Source organism: Mercenaria mercenaria, chromosome 11 (genome assembly GCF_021730395.1).
Source record: "Mercenaria mercenaria strain notata chromosome 11, MADL_Memer_1, whole genome shotgun sequence".
In the NCBI taxonomy this organism is placed as follows: Eukaryota; Metazoa; Mollusca; class Bivalvia; order Venerida; family Veneridae; genus Mercenaria; species Mercenaria mercenaria.
Genome location: NC_069371.1, coordinates 36,594,025 through 36,617,098, shown reverse-complemented (window position 1 = coordinate 36,617,098; position 23,074 = coordinate 36,594,025). Strand labels below are relative to the sequence as shown.

At 34.1% G+C, this 23,074-nt stretch overlaps 1 protein-coding gene across 1 annotated transcript in view; it reads right to left on the bottom strand.

The window, feature by feature from the left end:
• LOC123532217 (uncharacterized) overlaps positions 1 to 20,445 on the bottom strand; it is a 138,586-nt gene extending 118,141 nt beyond the window's left edge. The window contains exons 1-2 of the mRNA XM_053517158.1: positions 20,369 to 20,445; positions 13,277 to 13,320 (exon numbers count right to left, since the gene is read on the bottom strand). Coding sequence (XP_053373133.1) covers positions 13,277 to 13,320 — 44 coding nt within the window. The 5' untranslated portion in view covers positions 20,369 to 20,445. The remainder of the gene's footprint in view (positions 1 to 13,276; positions 13,321 to 20,368) is intronic.
• Positions 20,446 to 23,074: the final 2,629 nt, after the last annotated feature.

Here is a 23,074-nt window from a genome sequence, read left to right as displayed (position 1 = left end):
TTTAGGACTAAATTTTTTAAGGATCCCAAGTTCAGAAAGAAATAAATTTGCGATACACCCAGGGAAGGGCCCTTTTTTTAAAAACCCATTGATAAAATTTTTTTTTAACCCCTTTCTGCCGGGCGTCTTAATGCTCTCTTAACGGTTCCCTGCATCACCGTTGTTTATCCGGTTTTTTCAGAGCTGGACTTTCTTTTCTGTTTAAATGGCAATTAGTTTTGCAATGTTGAATCTGTTTTATAAACAAAAAGGGTTTGAGCTTTTTTCGTCAATTTTTTACGTAGATTGCCACCAAATTTTCCGGTTCATTTCCGTTCGGATAAAGTCAAGCATTTGTTTCATCAAATTTTTTAAAGGGGCTTTTAAAAAATGGAAAAAAAAGCAAGGCCCCTTTTTGTGGGGTTTTTTTGTTTGGTTCTGAACTCGGATCCGCTATGAACTAGTCGCAATTTTCCAAATTCCCAAAGGGCCCTTTGGTTTTTTGGTAAACAAATTTGTCGGGAAAAAAGTTTCACTTTTGGTTTTTTATTTCTTCTTTTTTAACTGTTTTTAACGTTTTTCTTTTCTTTTGGGGGAAAAACATTTTTATTTCGGTTTTTCCCCGTAGAATTTTCTTTTTTTTTGTTGTTAAAGTAAAATGACGTTGTCCAACCCTTTCTGGTTTTATAAAATAAACAGAAAAATTTAAAATTTTTCTTTGAGGGTGGTTTTTAAAACTTTAATAAACCCTTTAAAGGGAAATTTTTTTTTATTTTATATGGGGTTTCCTTTTGTGTGTATGCATGCTTTTTCTCTTTTTTAAAACTATTTTTGTTCTTTTTAATTTATATGTACAGAATCTTTCCTTTTTGAAAAAAATTTTTTCAGAAATGGGAAAAAAGATCGGGCAGATTTCCATAATTTTTTCAGTGCCCGGACCTTTGGGTTTGGTCAATTTAAAAAGGGGAAAAAATTGTTGGGTTCGTTAAATGTTATTAAAACGTTTCATATTTTATTTAAAGCATTAATTTTTTTTTAAAATTAAAGGGTGGGTTAAAGGAAATTTTGAGCGTAAAGTGGGCAGTGGTTTGTTTTTTTTGGTTTATTGCATTCTTTTTTGGGCCCTTTTTCCCCCTTTTTGCCCATTTTCAAAGAAAAAAGACCCACACCCCCTTTTCCCTTTAAATTTTTTGATTGGTCTTTTTGATTCTTTATTCAAAATTTGTTTCTTGAAAGTGAAAGTAGAGTGTTGATTTTTCCCCCCACCTTTCAAAAGGCCCTCAAACAATGCGTCACTTTAAAATGCCCCTTTTTTATACTTGTATCTGGTTTTGTTTCGAAAAGGTGACTCTTGTTTTGGGAAGATTAAACCTTGTACTCATGAATTTTTTTAATTTCGTAGTCTTCAAAAAACATATTCAAAAACAACAGAAAACATATAAATATGCTAGATTTATTTCAAAAAGTCCAATTTCAGAAATTTAAAAAGGGGGGCCCTGGTGTTCGCATTCAAACCTTGGGGTTTTTAAATGTTATACCCCTTTTGTCTATTTATAATTTTCAAAAAAAATTTAAATTTTTTTTCCCTGCGGATCTCACATATCGGAAATCTCTAACTATTTTGCATTGAATGATTTCCTTTTATGCACAGTATCTCTACAATTACACTGTATGGTCGTGTTCCAGTTTTGTTTTATCTCATTCAATTCATATTACGGTCTGAGGACCGTGAGACACTTAGAGTTGGTATGACTCCGGCATGACCCCTAATATATATCTGATATTAATTTTTTTTTCTCAAAAGGGGGAATTGGGGCTATATGGGCGTTATTAAAAGCTTTTTCAAATTTTTGGGGATTTTTTTCGGATAAATTTTAAAATTTAAAAAGGAAAAAAAATTTTAAACTTCCCCTTTTTCCTAATTAGTTTAAAAACTAAAAATTTTATAACCCTTTTTCTTGAGACGATAACGAAATTTTTTTTTGCATCTGTTTCACAACCCCAAAAATGACCCCGAGGGGTATTTTTGGAAAATATTAAAAGTGAAAAAAGTGTTGACTGAAAAAGGGCAATATTTTTATTTTCACATATCTGGGGGAAAAAAAAAGGAAAAAGGGAGGTGGTGGGAAAATTTTAAAAAAAAAAAATAGCCAAAATAAAATTAAAAAAAAAGAAAAAGGTTTCTTTTTACTCTGGGAAAAGTTTACGAAGAAGGAAGATGCCCGGTTTTCCCCATTTCCCTTTAAAAGGTTTTTCACGGTTGGGATAATAGGAAACTCCCCCGATTGGGGTTTTTTCCGTAGTACATAAATTAAAAATTTAATTTAGAATGGGGCCAATTTTGCCCCCAAAAGTTCAAAAATGACATAAATAAAATTTTAAATTAAACCCATAAAATTCATTTTTGTGTAAACTGTTTACAAAGAAACATGACCCCGGGGGACTATGTTTTGGGGAAATTTAAGAGAAAAATAAGTGTTTACTGAAAAAGGGCAATATTTATTTTGCCGAACAAAACCTTAACAAAATATTTTTTCCCATTTCTGGGCGAAAAAAACCGCCAAAGAAGGACCCCCGGAACCGAAACCTGGTATTTCCGCCAAAAGATCCGGTTTTAAAAAGAATATTTGACCCAAAAGCGGGCGCGATTGGGTTTTTAAAGGGAAAAGTAGCTGTGGGGGGCTCCAAAAGAAATTTTATCAACGAGGCACAAAAAAATGACCCAAAAGCTGGATGGAAAAACCCCCCTTTTTAAAATTTTTTTTTAAAGAAATTTACTGTCCAAAGCCGTGTACAGGAAAAAATCGAAATTTATAAGTATATTCCCTTTCCCAATGCAAATAAACCAGAGTGTAAATGATAACAAATTTATTGTGGGTTTTTGTTTAAACCCTAAAAATTCAGTTTGAATCATTAAGATAAAACCCGGAAAAATTTGCCAAAAAAAAATTTAAAAAAAGAAGCGTGCTTTTCACTCTGAAATGTTTACAAAAAAAGGAAGATACCCTTTCCCGATTCGTTCAACGGGATTTACGTGATAAAAAGGAAAACCCCGATTGGCTTTTAAACCCTAGTACTTTTTAACCCTAAATTTAGAAAGGGCCAATTTTGCCCAAATGTACAACAATGACATAAATAATTTTATCTATATAAAATTCATTTGAGTGTTTATGCAAATATTTAACCCGTTCTAACGTGTAGTGCAGTTCGGACGTATGTATAAAGCAGAACTGAAGCCAAATTTCATTGCGTTGAGTATTTTTTGTGGGGAAAATTTCATTTTGTTGGCGTATTGATGTGGTGTTTTTGTTTGTATATATTTAAGATAATAAGTAAAATGTATTAAAAATGCATTAAAGTGAAAGATGGGCCTGTGGCGTTTGATTTCATGAAATCATAGCGAGACAGATTTTGACACAGTTTCTGAAAAATGATTTAACCAGTTTTTAATATGCATAAAATTTTTTTTAAAAAAAAGTACCAGTGTACTAGAAAGTTGTGGTCATGCGTTATTTTATAATTAGCTATACAGATAAATAAGTTTAGATGTATTTAAAATGTGCTTCCTGTTTTGTATATTTTGCCTTTTTTAACCCTTTTTACACGAGGGGTGGTTTTTTTTACACTGTACCGGGGTTTTCGTTACAAAATTTTAGGCATTCGGTGGTTTTTTCCGAATGGCGCCCAGTTGTATTATTTTGTGTTGTTTGTCCTTTCTATGTGTTTTACGTCGTCTGTGTTTTTTTGTATTTTAAAATGTATGTTTTAACGTCTACATTTTTATTTTAAAATCTGACTTTGTTTGTGGGGCGGCCCCAGTGGTTAAGGGCTCTAAGGTTAGACCCCCAAAAGGCCCTTTTAAAGCCTTGGTTTTTTAAAAAGTTGCCGACAAAACTTTTATGGCATAAAAATTTTTAATTTTTTTGTTTTCTTCTTTCTTTTGATTTTTTTTTTTTTTTTGATTTTTATAAAAAGCTTTAACTATTAATTTTAAAATTTTAAAAAAAATTTACTGAAACCCCTTGTTTTATTGATTACTTCTCCTTATGGGTTATGTGCAGTTTTTAAAATGATGCATTTCCCCTATGTAAAAAAATTTCATACGTTGTTTTGTTTACGAAATTTTTAAAGCTTTTTTGAAATTTAAAAATATAAGGCCCTTACTCAATCTTTTTTGCTTGGCAGACGGGTAGGGACTTGGGTGTTTCAATATTGAAATGTTTTAAAAGCTCCTGGGTTTTTAGGAAATAAAAAGGGTTGGATCAACAAAATTGTACGGGAAAAAGTAAAAACGGGGTTAAGGAAATGTACTTGTATTGTTTTGCTTTTTCAGAATTTGGCTGGCATAGGGCTTTTTACCTTGCTTTGAAATTTTTTTTTTTAAAGATGCGGTGAAATTTTAGCTCAATTTCCAGTTTTTCTGTTTTTTAAATCTGTCTTTAGAGAAGTCATTGGGTTTTGTTTAAAACGTATTTTAAAAAAGGATACGTTTTTATTTTTTGAAAAAGTTTCCCTTTCCGGGGTATTCGACAAGGCATGTGTTTGGGATTTGCGCTGATTTTTTCTGTTAAAATTTATAATACTAGTTTTGGATATTTTGTTTCCTCTTTTGTTTCGTTGAAATAAAATCTGCACTTTGCAAAAAAATATATACTGAACTGAAAATTAATTTAGGGATATTTTAAAAAACTACGGCAAATTATTTTGCGCAGGAAAGATTAATAAAATCGGGGAAAAAAATATAATGCGAAAAAAAAAATCCTTTTTACAGTAAAAAAAATATTGTTTTTTATTAATTGACAAATCTCGACAGCAATTTTACACCAGTACTTTATTTCAGGAAAAATTAAAAAATCGATATTAAAAAGATATTTTTAGTTGTTTCTAAAAAATTTTCAATTGTCTTTTGGCTAAATTTTTGTTTGGTTCCCTCGTTTGTTTTTACTTTTTGTGAAAAACCCAAAAAAATCTCTTTGTTGTAGAACCCTTTCCCTTTTCATATAAAAGGGGAAAGACTTTTTCCAGTTAAAGGGGGTCAAGTTATGTGTCCCCCGTCGTTCACCCTTCCTGTTCGGTAGGTTTGCTTTTCCCAATTTTTAAACCAAATTTCCCGGTGGTCAGGGTTTTATTGTGGTACCGTTTAACTAAGTTCAAATTAAAGGGGAACAATTTTTATTTTTGTTGGTTTTTTTATATTTGTTTAGCAAAGAAAATCCTTTGGGTTTTTGAAAAACGGTTCATCCGAATTTGGTGATTGGGTTGAAAATTGGTTTTATTTTTTCTGGTATTTTAATTTTACTTTTTTGTTTTAAAAATCAAGTGGAGTTAAACAAATTTAACTGGAATCCTTTTCCCACAGATAAACTTTTTTTTTGTAAGGGCTTTTTTAAAAATTTATGAAGGGCTGCTTTTTAATTTGTTAAAAGTATGTTTTTTTATCTATTTCCCTTTTTTTTTTCTTGAAGATTTTACCAAATTTTTTTTTTGTAAAGATGGTAAAACATTTAAGGACACACTAAGTAGGGAAGCTGGCTTTTTTTGGGCCTTTTTTTTTTGTTTATCTTTTATTTAGATGCCAACAAATTTTTAAATTTTTTTTTTATTATTTATTTCACGGCTACTAAACCCTAGCGCCACCAAAAAGGTTTGAGAAAGGGAAAGAGCTATCGCATTTCCGTGGTGCGCTTTACCGGTTTTTAAAAAGTAAAAAGGGTGAGTAAAAAATTTTTATTTTACGTTACATTTTTTTTTTATAAGTTATTTTTAAAACATCGGTGAAAGTGGTGCCCCGTATGAACATTATTACTAAAAGGGTTGGGCGGGATTTTCGTTTTAAAAACGGAAAAATTTTGGGGTTTAGTTGCCGTGTTTTGGGTTATTTTAAAAATTTCAGTTTTAAAAATTATTTTAGACTTTCTTCATAAACAGTAAACATTTGACATGTGTTTACAATAACACCTTTCAATAAGAACAGCCAATCTATAAATCTATCATGGTATTTCTCCAACCATTAGATTAGCATTGAATCGGAAAAAATGATAATGTGGTCATTCAAGGCTCTAAAGGGAGCGCTAGAGGGAGTTTTGCATGAATTATATGAGTTTTCTCACCAGGTAAATATAATGGGTTTTGGGTTGGGTTGGTCAGTTTCTTTTTGAAACCCCCCCCCCCCCCCTGTATAATGTTTGGGAAATGGTTTAAAACCGTTAAAAAAATTTTGGGGTTTGTTGAATGGAGTTGTCGCGTTTTTTTGGAAAAAAAGTTAATTTTATTTTTCTGTCCTTGCCGAAGGAAAGGTCAAAATGATTTACTTGATACAATAAAATGTTTTTCTTTCTTTAAAAATTTCATAAAGCAGACCTGAAAGAAGGTCTAAAGTGTTTTAAATTTCCCCTTTTTTTGAAAGGGAAAATTTTTTTTAAAAAAAATTTTTTCTCCGAAGGGTGTTTTTATTAAAAATTTTTTCACAGTTTTTGTAATAAATAGCCCCTATTTGGGTTTTTTTCGCTGAGTCAAAAAATTTGATTTTTAGGCTTTTGACGACTTCATGTACGTTTTTTTCAAAAAATCACAAATTAAACCTTTCCCTTTAACAGCACTACCATTTAAAAAAAAGGAAAAAAAAAAACGTTCTTGGGGTCTTGTTTTAAAAAATTTTAAAAAAAAAAGGTTTTCTTTTCAAAATAAAAATTCTTAATTTGTACTCAAGATCCGGGGGAATAGCAATTTTCAAAATTTAAATTTTGTAAAATAATTTAAAACTTTGCCTTTCCCACCAGTGCCGACCAAAATCTGATCTGCCTTCTCGGGTATTTTCAGTAAATATCAGGGAACACCCCCCTGAAAAAAGAGGTTGGTACTGCCGATATTTAATGATGGACCCCGGGCCTTTAAAGGGAAAAGGTAAAGGAGATTTAGTTTCCCATTAATTTTTGAAACATCGTAACAAATGTTCCCGCCCTTTTTTCATTTTTGGGGCCCCAAGCTTTTCCCTTTTGGAAATTTTTTTGGGGTTAAATTGTTTCCCCCGTGATAGGGATTTTTAAAAAAACCCAAAACGAATGAAATGTTTGGGTACTTGTCTTTCGGGGTTTTTTTTTTCTTGCCCCTTAAACCAAAAGTTTTTTTTTTCTGTTTTTTGTTTTGGCTTCTGCAAAGTCATTTTGTATTTTTGTGGATATGGTTCTTTATATTTGCCTTTTAGATTTTTTTTTTCACGAAGCGGTTTTTCTGGTTTTCATTTTTAAATTTTGGTTTGGGATTCACCCGAAAGGGGTGCTTATAATTTTCACAGCCCCGAATTTACAATGTAGGTAAAAAGTTTAGGTTTATTGTTTTCATTGTTAACGGTTTTTAAAATTCAACGCGGTTTTGTTAGCCTCTGACCGTGTAAATGGCGGTAAACCACTGTTTTTTTTTGCATTTTTAAAAATTGCAAAATTGTTATGCTTTTCCTTTCACCCCTTTCAAGCAAAGCTATTTGGCTTTCGTTTTTTGGGAAGGCTGCGTTCTTGGAAAGGTGGTATATTATTAGATATGTAGTCGTGTTTCTTAGCAATTTTTTCATTGTTTACTACATTTTCTTGCAAATCAAATGGACATGTTGAGAACACATTCAAGTTTTGGTTTCCAAAAAATAAACAGATTTTAAAACAAAAAAATTTTTTTAGGCTTTTTTTTGTTTTACATGTATAAACATTCGGGCGTTACATTATCCCGGGGTTTTGCATTACACGCAAAAGTAGAGGACAATTCCCTTTTTAGTGTTGCAAGCTTTGGTTTAAAATTTCTTTTTTTTCGAAAAACCTTGCGGGCGTGAAAAAATTTTCAACGAAAGGGACGCGTTTTTGTTCTCAGTTTTTATGCTTTGACTTTAACGTCAAAATTTTTCTTAAATTTCGGTTTAGATTCGACAAAAAAAATTCAAAATTATAAATGTATGGGCAATTTTAATGTTAAATTTTGTTCCCTTATACTTGGAAAAGTTTTCACAAAGCGGCAATTAAGTTATTTAATAGGACTAAAATTTTTAAAAGATTTCGACATAGGTTATCTAAAACAAATCGCTTAAAATGGGGTTTTCTGTGTTTGTGGGTTTGGGGGTGGAAAAGATGTGGAAGGTTGAAAAAGGGGTCTGGAACCTAGATAAAAATATAAAGGTTAGAATCAAAGTTAAGATTTAGTTTAAAAAGTAAAAAAAAAGTAAATTGTAACATTTTTTAAAAAAACAATTTTTTAACTTAAAACTTGAAATTCTTCCCGGTGGGATTTTTAAAAATTTAACCCCTTCTGTTGGGAAATAATATTTTCACAATTTTACCTTTATCGAAAAAAAATTTTCTCTTCATAGTTTGGGTGAATTTCCACCTGTAGGGCAGAGAGTATATATAAATTGTTAACTTGAATAAGAAAATGTTAGTTATTTGTAAACAAAAACGGCAAGGGGTTGATTTTCTCCGATATTTCAAAAGCGTCGAAAAAGTTTACTCCCTGCTTCACAAAACTTTCGCTATATTTAAGATTATCTAGTAAAATGCAAAAATATCGCGAGTTAATAAATTTGTACGACTTGTCATTTTACAGTACCCCGTATTATGTATTTGGCGAGAAAAAAAGTCTCATATAAGGTTTCTGCATAGACACAGGTACTGAAGCTGCAAATGTTGTAAGTATTCTAGAATTAAATACTTTTAAGATACTTACGAATGACATAACAACTGTGCACTATGGAACAACAGTCCAGTCGCGATCTTGTGAACAGCGGCTTCACACGCTTGTTCGGTATCATCGCTTCCAACCTTATCAACTATCAGCTGAAGGTCTTGTCTAATTCTTGTCTGGTCTATTTAAAAAGAAAACAGTTGAAACTCAATATCTCGAACTCGCTTATATCAAAATTCCAACTATTTCGAAGACATTTTCAAGTCACAAATATCATTTTAAGTTGAATTTTGGTTATATCAATTTAAAACGCTCGGTCCCTTGGAATTCGAGATATCGAGATATTCTTGTTTTACTTCCTCAGTCTGATAGCATTTCTAGATGGATTTTAGATGATCAAGTAGCAGTTAATATTTTTTACAAAATCTTTTATTGGCTTGCGAAATGCCGGTAGTTCTACCAGCGGTCCCGCCCGTGTCCAAATATTTCCTGAGCCGCACCTTGGATACTACCATAAATGCTGCAATGCTGGTATGTGGTTAGAATGTTCTATGTTGTCCACACTTTTTTCTTTAATATTTGAACAACTTATAAAAGTTTAATAGGATTTAAAGTCTTTCGCTTTCTGACCAGACTATCTTTCTTTAATGCTATTTCAGAAGTAAATTTAGTTAAAACTAGAATGTGTCTGTAGGACACAGGGTGTGCCCCCCACTGGTACATTTGTCACAAATAAGGGGCAATAATTCAAACGTTTGCAATCTTAATGGGGTATAGCCTCAACAAACATTTTATGAAAAGGGTTCATTATTCTAGGCCCTATACTTTTTGAGCTATGAGCATCACAAACAAAAAATCTACTATTTCTGCTATTTCAAGGGCCATAACTCTGTAATAAGAGTAAGATTCTCAAGAAGAATGCTAAGTGTGCAAGGCCACATCATGATAAAGACTCCTGCAAGGTTTCCTGAATTTACATCTAATACTTTTTGAGTTAGGCACATAATTAGGTGAAAAAGTGCATTTTTTTACTATTTCAAGGGCCATAACTTTAAAAATAGGGGATGGAACCAGCCAAAAAATGAGAGGTGTGCAAGTTTTTATCATGATAAAGACTTATGCAAGTTTTCAACCATTTATATTAAATACTTTTTGAGCTAGGTGCGTCACAAGGTGAAAATGTACATTTTTGACTATTTCAGGGGCCATAACTCTAAAAATAGGGGGCAGACCCAAATGAAAAAATAGGAGGTGCGCAAGTTCATATCATGATTAAGACTCATGCAAGGTTTCATGAATCTATATCAAATATATTTTGAGCTAGGCATGTCACAAGGTGAAAATGTGCATTTTTGACTATTTCAGGGGCCATAACTCTAAAAATGGGGGGCGGAGCCAGATGAAAAATAGGAGGTGCGCAAGTTCATATCATGATTAAGACTCATGCAAGGTTTCATGAATCTATATCAAATACTTTTTGAGCTAGGCGTGTCACAAGGCAAAAATGTGCATTTTGACTATTTCAGGGGCCATAACTCTGAAAATAGGGGGCGGAGCCAAAAGAAAAATAGGAGGTGCGCAAGTTCATATCATGATAAAGACTCATGCAAGGTTTCATGAATCTATATCAAATACTTTTCGAGCTAGGCGCGTCACGAACTTCGGACGGACGGACGGACGTTCTAACGAAACGGTCTTTATGTTACACCCCCATTGTTCTCTCTATTGTTCTAACAGTCACATAAAAAGAAAATAGTCACATAAACAGAACGGAATGAATGACATCAAAGAGAAAGTACCGTTATGCAGTCACTTAACCATCATTTCGCGGGCACGGACGGACGCACAGACGGGCGGACGCACAGACAAGACCAAATCTATATGCCCCCACCACTCATGGGGGGGGGGGGGGGGGCACAAAAATAAAAACAAAATAGGACTGAATATTATGTAAAAACCTGGCTAAGAAGCGCTGTTAGAGCGTAGCTAGACATCTGGCAAAGTTACTCACACTTACATGTAAGCAGTTCAGAAGCAAGATTGATAACTGCTTAAAATCATCCAGAGTTTCCTTTTCACATGCATATATTGATTAAAGTTTTATATGGCATAAAAGTGGCCTTTAATTGACGGAAAATTTGCAAAACAGTCTTAGAATCTATATGGTTTACAGTTTACACTGGGCAACAGAGACGCATTCGACAAAATACTATTTTGTCACACTAAGACATGAATAGTACCGATTTGACCAAATACCAAAACGAAAAAAAACTACCCAACTACCCACCTATACATTTCCACAATATGGACGAAATCTAAAAATCAACAAATCACATCAACGGCTAAACAAAAGTTAAGAAGTAATATTTACTTTTGTCCTAATCAATTGAGAATTATGACGTTCATTTTGTATGAACCAACAAAGGAAAGGCACCAGGTTACGACAACGCTGCTTAGTGATAACGGGCCGCTGTTTTGACGATGTCCGCAAAAAGACAGGGAGGACGTTGCAGTTGTTCCGTCTAGTAAACAGAATGGCCGGGAGGCAACAAAACTTGTACAATTTATGATATAACCTTGTATACAAATGGAAAGGAAATATAGTGTAAATATAAGAAATTAATTAGTTTTCTTCGATGTTCATGCGAAATCAACGACAGAATAGGCTCGGCAAACTGAACATTTGCGCGTTTCATGGATTTGCCGATCCTATTCTGTTGTTCATTTCTCATGAACTCTGAAAAAATATATTTTATTTCTTAATAGAAATATCTGACTAATTTAGTAAGTAGTAGGTATGTAGCACTCTTGCAAAGGTGTATGCTTACGACGACTATAACAGTTTATTAGCATATTTCTCGAAGCAACTCTAATTATATGTTTATTACATACGCATCTACACTTAACATTATTATATACTAGTAAATGACACATTTTTATAGCGCTTGTCAATGAGTGAAATTAAAAACACCGTCGTTAAAGTCCTTTTTTTAAACGCGACGACAAACATGAAATTGACGTCCCAAATATGGAAAAATATTGAGGTTTCTTGCTCCATTGAAACTTAACGGAGTTATTTAATGAGTATGTGATGATAAGTTGTATTCAAAACATACACTAAAACACAGTTTCAAGTTGTACGTATCAATCTTTATCTTTTCTAGTACTTGCATAGTATGGTGTTTTAAAACACATGCGTTATGTATCAGGATTTACATACTTTAGTTGAAACCTTCCATAAAACTATACAACCGACTACGTAGCTCAGTGGCTAGTCTGTGTTTACATCCTGTGTTTTGTTCATAGGTGATAACTCCTGGGGTTATTCAAATTTTGTTTAATTATGTCCCTTTTCTTCTATAATCAGAGCCAAGAAAGATCCGCCAAATATATAAGAGAAATGACAAAAATGATTATCTACTCGGTAGCCAGACTACTCAGTGACTAAAACTCCGATTTTTCTTTTTTCAGGTCTGAGTTCAAACTCCGCCAGGATCACTAATTTGCTTACTTTTTTCTCACCACACTATTCTGTCTTTTGTTGCACACATTAAAAAAAACTTTATTTATAGGACATTGATAAGGATATTGATCATATGACAAGGGTCAAGGATGAAAAACGCTGATAATGGTCAATTTGAAATATAAATCTATTAAAATCCAAACATTGAACTTCCTTTCGTTTTACTTAAATAAATTGGATATAGCCTATATCTGCTTTTTAATATTATCTATGTTAGATAATTTCAAAACATGTGTTTTTATGGTAATCTTTTTAGGTTTTATTGGTTTTATTCTGACGAAATATCTCGGTAAAATATACTCAAGTCCAACACAAATAATAAAGACTTTGTGGATGGGTTTTGATTGTTGTTTACCATATCACATTACAGTCAAACCTGTGTTAAAGACCACCTTTGAACAGAGACCACCTGGCTCTAAACACCACACGTTTCGTTTCCAATTTTAACATTTACAGTGCATTTTAACCTGTGAATAAAGACCACCTCCCAACAAAGACCACATTTTGGCTCTCCCAAGGGTGGTCTTTATAGACAGGTTTGACTGTATGCGGCACCTGTAATATTTATTTTGTCTCTTTATCATTTATATTGAACAGAAAATAGTCAATAAACATACAACGTGTACTGTCTTAATTTTCTTGTTTTTCGAAAATAAAAATGTTATTTACGACGGATAGGCTATATCTGGAATTTGTTTTGTTTTGTTGGGTTTAAAGTTATAGGTCATATGGCAACTTTCAAGCTTTGGTGGTGGATGAAGACCCAAGATGCAACTCCGTGCATTAAATTCATCACGGGTGGGCACCAGGGTAGAACCACCGACCTTCTGTAAGGCAGCTGGATGGCTTCCTCACATTAGGAATTCAGCATCGCAAGTGATGCTTGAATCCACATCGGAGATGGGCAAGTGATTGGAACCACTCGGTCACGGAGGCCTCCTTGTCTGGATAAGAATTACTCATATAAATATATATCTCTGTATAGGTTTTAGTATTCCTAATATTGTCAATTATTGACTTAATACCTTAATGTAAGAATATACGTCGATTACTATTTAAATGTAAAAGCACTTACCAATATGGTCCATAATGAATCTCTTCTCTGGAGCGGCAACTGCCAACGCCGGTAATATAAGAAATATGACGGCTATTCTCATCTGAAAAACATCATCATCTACAGAAATAGAAGTTGTTTTATATTCACCAAATAAATTGTCTTATTAAGTAAATTTATCATAGGTTTGACATCGTGTAAGTGAAATGGAGCTGTAACAAAAGTTTAGTATTACACCATAGTAAATACATTTAGACGTTGACTTTGTAAGTACACAAGACGTTAGTCAAGTCAATTAATTTTATCTGTAACATGTAAAGAAACAAGACATGTCGATGTTTCAGGGAAAACACTAACGTTTGATAAAAAAAAAATATTACATTTGTGTCAGTCTACAATGAAATAAATGAACTCGTTTAATAAAAAAGATTTCAAGCTCGGCAAAGCCTCGTACTTCATTATTTTATTCAACTCGTTTAATAATTTCAATATGAAAATTCCTACATGTAATACCCTCTATGTATTTATACTATCGTTTTCTCTTTCCCTTCAGTCTATCTGAAGTGTTATTTTGCTAAAATAAGTGACATTCTTTAGTTTAAAGAGCAAGAAGATTTCCTTTAAAACTTACACATGGCTTCAAATGTAGCTGCCATATATCTTGAGTTACTCTAACACAATGTAAATGGCTTGAAGTCAGAGAAACTCATTTAATACTGTAACAATATTTTTTAGCCATGAGAGTTCGAGGAAACAACCGAGAGGTTCGCGATTCCACAATGTGTACGTGTAGAAACTTATTATACTTAGTACAAGAGATTTCAAACTTACTTTCACTAAGACTTCGAACATAGTGACTACACATAATTCGGGGAGTTTCTCAAATAGTTTGAAAGCGTATGAAGTGGCAAAATTAAGAGCATTGCAGTTTCATTAAAATTCAGTTATTCCCGGATCAATTAAAAGAGCTGTTTTTTTTTTACTATTTCTGATGTTTTAAACTACACAAATGTGTATGCCGCGAGGCATTCGACATATGATTGCATCGGGTATATATACTTTCACAGTGTGAATATCAGATGCAATATTTCAGAATGTGGTGCACATGAGTGTAAGACATTTTGAGCATACAGGCTTCCGTGGCCGAGTGGTTAAGGTCCCTGACTTCAAATCACTTACCCCTCATCGATGTGGGTTCGAGTCTCACTCGGGACGCTGAATTCTTCATGTGAGGAAGCCATCCAGCTGGCTTACGGAAGGTCGGTGGTTCTACCCAGGTGCCCGCTCGTGATGAAATAATGCACGGAGGGGAACCTGGGGTCTTCCTACCCATCAAAGCTGGAAAGTCGCCATATGACATAAAATGTCTCGGTGCGATGTTTAACCCAACCAAAAAAAAAAAAAACACACATTTTCTGTGTCCTTCTTGTCTTATCAATATTTTAAGGATATTATATCAGTTGTCACGTAAAATGGGCAACGTCGCATGCGAAATCCTGGCAGCACAATATTAATATTTAAAACAAGTTAAATACTTCTTTTGATTTTTAGACTCCTTTTACATTTTTATAAGGAGGGGTACATAGCTTAACGTTTTCATCGGTAATGATATACTTCTGTAACTTAAGGGGACGCATACTTTGAAATTAGAAAAAAGTGGGTGGGGTATTATAAAATTTACCTGCAAAAAGTACAAGGTTTTGGTAAATGAAATGAATACTGTTTCAACTGTTATAAGTACACAAAGGATTGCTCACTAAAATAAAAATGAGAAAAACTGAAACAAGAAAGTTATTGTTGAATTACATAAGACTTCTTGTGTACATTCAAAGTCAACAATTAAGACTTTTTGGTGCGAAAATAATAGTGCTTCACTTTGTCCAAACATTTATCAATGTCCTACAGATTCTAATTTAAAGAAAGAATGTGAAATAAGTTCACTGTCTTGCTTTTCATTTGGCATATGTGAGCTAAAACACATTATTTAGTTTGTTTACAAAGTAGTGCATAAGAAAAGATACGGTGGTCAAGGAATGCCACATTACAAAACTAAAAGAGTATATTCCCCTTAATACATTAAACATTTATCATTACAGAAGTCTAGTGGCTTACAATAAAGGCCTAGAAATGTTGCCATTATTAATTTTTAACTTGGTATTCATGAACTGCAATGCACTTAAATATCAAAACACATTCAACAAACTTTGAAAATGTACTGTCTTAAAAATCCCTAAAATAAGGTATGAAATTTGGTTGAGAGGTCCAATCAATGTGTATATGTGCAAAAGCAACATTCTAATCTTTTCACAAAAGTTACTAATACACAGCAGGAATGTCAATGATCAAAACTGGACGAATATACAGTTATCCTCATTTTAATGTCATTTATAATTGTCCTTGAATTCTCCACCATACTTTTCATAACTCTGTTTGCACGAGTTGCACGAGAATGCTGTCATTCACGTAAAAAAATGGGGTCAAATAAGTTGTAAATGCAATATCATGTAAACGTAGTTAATGGATTATGCAGTTCAAGATAAACTTTATCTCATAACGTAACGAACATGTATAATGTAGTAACAACAACTTTACTTACACTGATTTAAGTAGCAGTCGGTTTATAAGTGACTTTATTGATTCATTTTGTGTTTTGTTATTGTTGTCAAAAGTATAACGGAAGTGCCTCACAACTGAAGCGGAAACCAGTTTGATGCGCAAAGTAGTCCACTGTAGGTAATATTTTTTGACAAATGTCCACAGAAATTAATAATTTTCTAATATTAAAGACGAATATCTGAATAGGATTCATTATTTGATAAGAAATTATAATCATCGACATGTTTTTTTAAAAATCGTACACGTGCTGACACCTAAATTGTCTCCCGTTGTTTATTAGAGTTACCTTTCGTCCGGCGCAGTAATACATTTGCAGTGAATCGCCGAGAAGTCGTGGGAAAATTAAAAACCATGTAAACAAACTAAAATTAACCACCTTTTCAAGATGAATTTCAAGTGATCGACATTATGCATTTAACCCGCCTGACCTGTGTAGCATCTTAGATATCTGTTCTAAGGTATTCATTGTGTAGAATGTCATGTTATGCCCTTGCAATGCTAATCCCACACTGATTTTTTTGTTTACATTTTTTATCAATGAGAAATATGGCGTCCATCCCGAGATGAACTGACGTGGCGTTAAATTTTTACATGTTTAAGCAAACCTGGTGTGTTAGAAAGAAAATCTCATCCCTTCAACATTATTTGGAACACTGTTATTGTAAAAAACCTGTTTTTTCCTTATACAAAAGCTTAATATTTTGTGTTGAATGTACTTTCACAAACACCTCTGTTTTCCTATTACATTCATAGTACCACATCCTTATCCACAAAATACTGAATATTACAGGTGTCCATCAGTATTATATCAGTTTAGGAATATGTTTTTTATTTTCCCACCATCGATTTCTTGAATATGCACCCCTTCCGCATTGCTGTATGAACTGTGAATGTAGCAATATGCGTCCCCTTAAATGTATTAATGCATATTATATTTTGGAATGAATTCTTCGTTATTTATAATTCATATTCTGTCCCGTTGATGTGTAGCCTCATAATTTTGAAAATTATTAAACCAAAATCCTACTGAACAGCTTGTGTTCTCCAAAATGGTTGCCAGTCAAGAAATGTCCTTTTTTATATGAAACAAAGAATGATTTGACTTACTGACCTTCAACCTTCAGATACTTTTTGAAATTTAAATCACCACTCACGGAGTTCATAAGATTTATAACAATATCAATGGATTTGTTTTATATTTAAAGATAAATAAGGGAAACGTTTGTTTACGAAAAAAGTGGATCAGACATTAGGCTTAACATTATTATCCTTTCATATGTAATATGAATTAGTTTGCCTAACCACATTTTAACCACTTTGACACATACCCGAGGTCTAGTATACATCCTCTCGGGACTTTGTTGAACATGTGACTGATACTAATGACCTAACAAGTGCTATTAGAATCCGTACCAGTACCAACTTAACAACTATTCATACATGTTTATGTTCATTTGTACCTTGCACTTAGTATTGAAACAACATATAATCCGACCTACATACTTTTGTTAAGCAATACTTTAGTTAGAAATATAGCAGAGAATTACATATCAGCTGATTTAAAAGATATAACAAAACTACACGTAAATTCAGTAATAGATTAACATAGATGTATATAGAAATTTGAAAATACATAGCGGTTTTAGAGGTACAATCGCATTTTGATAACATTTTGCTGTTTCGTATTTATAAACGTTTATCACGGTACATATCCATATTGGCGGACACTTTGCGAAATCTCTATATCGACGGTTTCTTTGCATCGGCACCGGCTATTCTTTGCTATAAACAATGTCCAGGTCGGTAGTAGGTATATAGTAGGTATGATGCTCAAAAATATGTAGAGCACGGAACATTAGAATGTCTTTACTATGTGTTGTATTGTTTAATTTTTTTTAATTAGCAGCGATTTTGCTCGCAAACTCGGTGATATTAGTTGATTGTGTACTGACAGAGGACACTAGCCACGAGTTTCTGCTTTCATATCATACATATGAAGCGCACATTCTGTATTCATTTTTCAATATTCTTCCAAAAAGTACTGACAAATAAGCCGAAATTTAAATAGAATTATTCAAAACCTCTTGCTTTCGATTTTGTCGGGGCACCGGCGGTCTCTCTGCGCACCAGTTGTTGATACACAGGCAGGCTCTCTGCATTACGCACAGGCAGGCTCTATGCTGATGTCTATTTGGACACCTGTTGACTCATCGTACTATGGAAAAGGATGACTTACATTCATTAAACAAAAATGTAAGTTAACAAAAAGTAACAGGTACGAGCCCACCCGCTTAGTTCAGTAGGTAGAGCGTTGGTCTACGCATCGCGGGGTCGTGAGTTCGATCCTCGAGCGCGGCATATGTTCTCCGTGACTATTCGATAAACGACATTGCGTCTGAAATCATTAGCACTCCACTTCTGATTCATGTGGGGAAGTTGGCAGTTACTTGCGGAGAACAGGTTTGTACTGGTACAGAATCCAGGAAAACTGGTTAGGTTAACTGCCCACCGTTACATGACTGAAATACTGTTGAAAAACGGCGTTAAACCCAAAACAAACAAACAAAGTAACATGTACGTTGAACTTCCCAAGTACATAGTTTATTCCTCGCTGCTTCAGAAACACACAACTAACTTGCCCTGTAAAAACTTTAGATTTTCGTAGTTATTTTTTCAGATAAGAGGTACAAATCTATTAAACGTTTCAAAATAACAGAACGTTCTTCGAACAGAAAGTGCGTAGATAAAGTTAAAAAAACTTTTCAAAATGGTCGTATTACAACTTGTTCAAAAAAGATGCCATAAACACAAGGGGTGTTTTAAGGGCACGTTAGAAATAAGTTAGTACACGTTTCTTCTCCTCACGAGAGACAGAAATGTAAAAATATGTATTTCCAGTCTATTTAGTACAAATTTTACGTTATTTTCAATGAGAATAAAACGTTATGAAGGGTTTATTTTAACTTTGGTACTATCCTTTTTTTTAGGTAGGTTAATACATCTTTTGGTAAATTGTGTGTTTGTTGTCTGAAGAAAAAGCAAGAAAGATAAAAATAACTAAACAAAAAAGCAGCTTTAATTTCACACTCGTAGAACAATTGAAACCGACACTGGTGAAAGAAATTTAAGAGGAGATACAATTTTTCAAAATAGCATTTCTTGGTGTACATCGGCTATTCATAGCACTACAAAAACAGATATTAAGTATATTTTGTGAAACGAAGTGTGAGTGTAAAGAATTGAACATCCGAAATTTAAATCTGCCCTGTGACTTTTTAGGAGCCTTCAGGATTCATGGTTAAATAAAATAAATCTTACATTTATATAGAAAAATTATCACTTCAACGTAATCCTTTGAAGTATTTTAATATAGTTATATTATGGGTCGATAGTCAACTCATATTAAGCTTGGTTTTTGACGTTTTGAAATAAGGCGTGAAGGTTGACAGTTATAAAAAGTCAGATCTCCACACTAAATTAATTAAACTATAATGTGTCCAAATAGTCACTAGCATAGAGCCTGTCTGTACGTAATGCAGAGAGCCTGCCTGTACGTCAAAAACTGGTGTGCAGAGAGACCGCCAGTGCCCCGACAAAACCGAAAGTAAGAGGTTTTGAATAATTCGTTTTACATTTCGGCCAATTTGTCAGTATTATTTGGAAGAATATTGAAAAATGAATACAAATTGTGCGCCTGATATCTATGATATCAAAGCAAAAACTCGTTAAAGACTGGAAAGGTCGGGCTAGTGTTCCATGTCAGTACACCATCAACTAATTTCATCGAGTTGCGTGCAAAATCGCTGATAATTAAAAAGTAAACACTACAATACATAGTAAAGGCATTCTAATGTTCCGTGCTCTACTTATTTTTGAGCAGCATACCTATTATATTGGATGGCAGCTCGAACTTTCGCCTCCTCTACCGATCTGGACAGTGTTTATGGCAAGGAATAGCCGGTGTAGATGCAAAGAAACCGCCGATATAGCGGATTTCGCAAAGATATGCACCGTGTTTATAAACCCTTTGAGAAACTCCCAGAAAATTGTTCGTAACTAAGTGTCAGCTTACGATGAAAGTAGCTTATAAATACAGTGTCAGAAATGAGCAGTTTGAATTGTAAATCCCTAAATATAAATTCTTTGAATTTTTTGCAGCGTTGTTTACACTTAATTCAACCATTTCTTTTTAAACATATTTATAGACAAAGCATAGCTACTGAAGTATAAAAAACATAGAGGCATATACTATAGAAACGAATTCAGTAGAACGGAACAAATTGTATTTCACTCAATTTCATAAAAACGCAAGTTTCTTCCAGTATGTAAAACATTTTACTGTTATTCACATGTAAACACTTTAGACTTTAATGAACTATTGAACAATTATATATTTATTACTGGTTATATTTATGTTTTTAAATATTTGATTGTAAATTCACAGAATTATGCCGAAATGATATAACTATGTTTAAGCTTGCAATCACAAAATTTGAGTTTTTAATCAAGCGATAAAATTTAATGTAACACTGTACCTTTTTTGTTTCGTAATTCCAACTGTAAGTGAAATCAAGAGGAAGAATGCCCGTTTTGATTCACCTTATATACGTTTTTCTTGGTTGAGGAGGCCCGTTAGTGAGTGCTGAAATAAAAATAAGGTTTCAAATCTTTCATGTATTATATTCGTTCGTCACGTTGTTTTCAAATGCCTTATATTTTGAGCAGGCGGGCCTGAATTATAACTTTCAGGTGGATAAAATAAGGATTGTCGTGTAATATGAAGTCACGATTTGTGCAAGTTTTGCCAGATAAGCTCCTTCATTTGGTTTCAACTAATAGACAACGGCAAAGAGGTCGTTAACGAGGTATTAAATGAGTTATCGGGTGTTGATAACATCATTAAAAACTACATTGATTGAAAACTGAAAGTTTGTTTTGCAGGCAATGATGAGCTCTGAAACATAGTTGAGTACGACATTTTTTATGAATACAAATTAGACAAACCGTACTGCGAGGCCATGACTACTCCGGAATCCACAGTAAACAAACCGTAATGTGAGCCAAACAATCCAGTGAGGCTAAAATCACCTCAGGTCCACAGCATACACACCGTACTTTTAGCCCAAGTGAACTCCAGTAGACAAACTGAATGATGAGGTCAAGACCACTCCAGAATCCGCTTTGTACGAGGCCTATTGTGCGGACATCATCATTCCACAATCCGCAGTAAACAGATTGTATTGGGAGACAAAGACAACACCAGAAGTCTTTGTATTAGACAAACCATAAACAGAAGCCAAGACCAAACCAGAATCTGCTATAGACAAAAACCATACTGTGAGGCCAAGACAAAACAAGGATCTCTTTCACACAAACCAAACAAACTCACACTACAATTAGCAGTATACAAATATTACTATGAGGCCAGTACTATTCCAGAATCTGAATTAGACACCTAGACCACTCCAGAATTTACACTGTAAGTACACTTTTGACAATGAGGAAATTTCAGATTTATTTGGATTTGATTTTGTATGATGATTAGCAGATGTACCGTCTTTAGAGTAGTTTTAGTTATGTTTACAACCAGAAAGATTAATGTAAATGGTATTGTATTTATCAAGGAAATGTATCTCATAGTTTTGATACACATTATGATGGAGTATTTAAATGACAATACTTTCATGTTATCAACTCGAGAATACTTGGCTCTATTGATATTATACATTACAGAATGTATCACCCCTGGGGTTATGGATAGGTTAATGCACCGCGTATTAGGGTGTACATAACAAGTTACAGTTGATAGTCACTCTGATGTGGTTCCTGTTAATGACTTTCAGCATCAACAAAAGAAGAGGTTAGCATTTTACTTGGTTGGTTATGCACCCTAAAAAAAAACTCTAGGACATTTTATTGATCTTGGCGGCAGTAAACGCCTGTTTTCGTATTTTGACTCAGTTTTGTTATTTTTCCTATTCCTGTGGGGATCATGTAGAAATTTCTGTATTCTAATCGAGACTGCTTTTTTTTTTCTTCCGTTGCATCCTATATTCGTATGGTTATCTCATCGATGTGGGTTCGAGCCTCACTCGGGGCGTTGAATTCTTCATGTAAGGAAGTCATTCAGGTCTGTGGTTCTACCCAGGTACCCCCTCGTGATGCAGTAATGCACGAATGGTCACCTGGGGTCTTCTTCCACTATCTAAGCTGGAAAGTTGCCATATGACCTAGAATAGTGTCGGTGTGACTTTAACCCCGCCCCGCTCTCCCATCCAAAAAAAAAAAGAATAGGGCCTCGCACTGACACATTGACATGACTGACGTATTAGATAAGCAGTTGTAGTGTAGGTTAGGTCAACGCGTACATAACCTTTATGATCATGATATTGCCAGTGAGCCTTTCTATGTTACGGTGGCATAAAAGAGACATGTTAACATTTCGTTTGTTTCAAACAACTAAAATCGCGAAAATAGAGTTGTTCGTCTGTCGCATGTTGCAAAAGAAAAATTAAGCAACGGAAGTGCTAAAGGGATGTGTGTTTGCTTTCGTAAATTGTGACATAATGAAGCCAGATTATTTGTTTCTTTTAAACTTGGGACGAGGCTATTTATTCATTTTTGTCTCCTGCCTTGCTAAAATGTAAACGAAATAACAATTAGACCAAGATCCGATCAATTAACCCTTACATGCTGGACACGACTGATTCTGCCTTTGCGACCAGTGTAAACCAATATCAGTCTGCATATCCTTAGCACCGGCTTAATACAATATCCCTAACATCCCTTAGCATCGGCGTAATACAACATCCCTCACATCCCCTGGCACCGGCTTATCGCAGCACCCTCACATCCGCTAGCACCGCATTAACACAACATCCCTCACATCACCTAGCGCCGGCTAAACTCAACACCCCTTATATCCCCTAGCACCGGCTTATTGCAACACCCCTCACATCCGCTAGCAACGACTTATCGCATAACCTCTCATACATATGTATCCCTTAGCTGTTGCTTAATGCAACACCCCTCAAATCCCCTAGCACCGACTTAATGCAACATACCTCGCATCCCCTAGCACCGGCTTAATGCAACACCGCTCACATCCCCTAGCACCGGCTTAATGCAACACCCCTCACATACCTTAGAACCGGCTTAATGCAACACCCTCACATCCCCTAGCACCGACCTAATGCAACACCCCTCACATCCCTTAGCACCGGCTTAATGCAACATCCCTC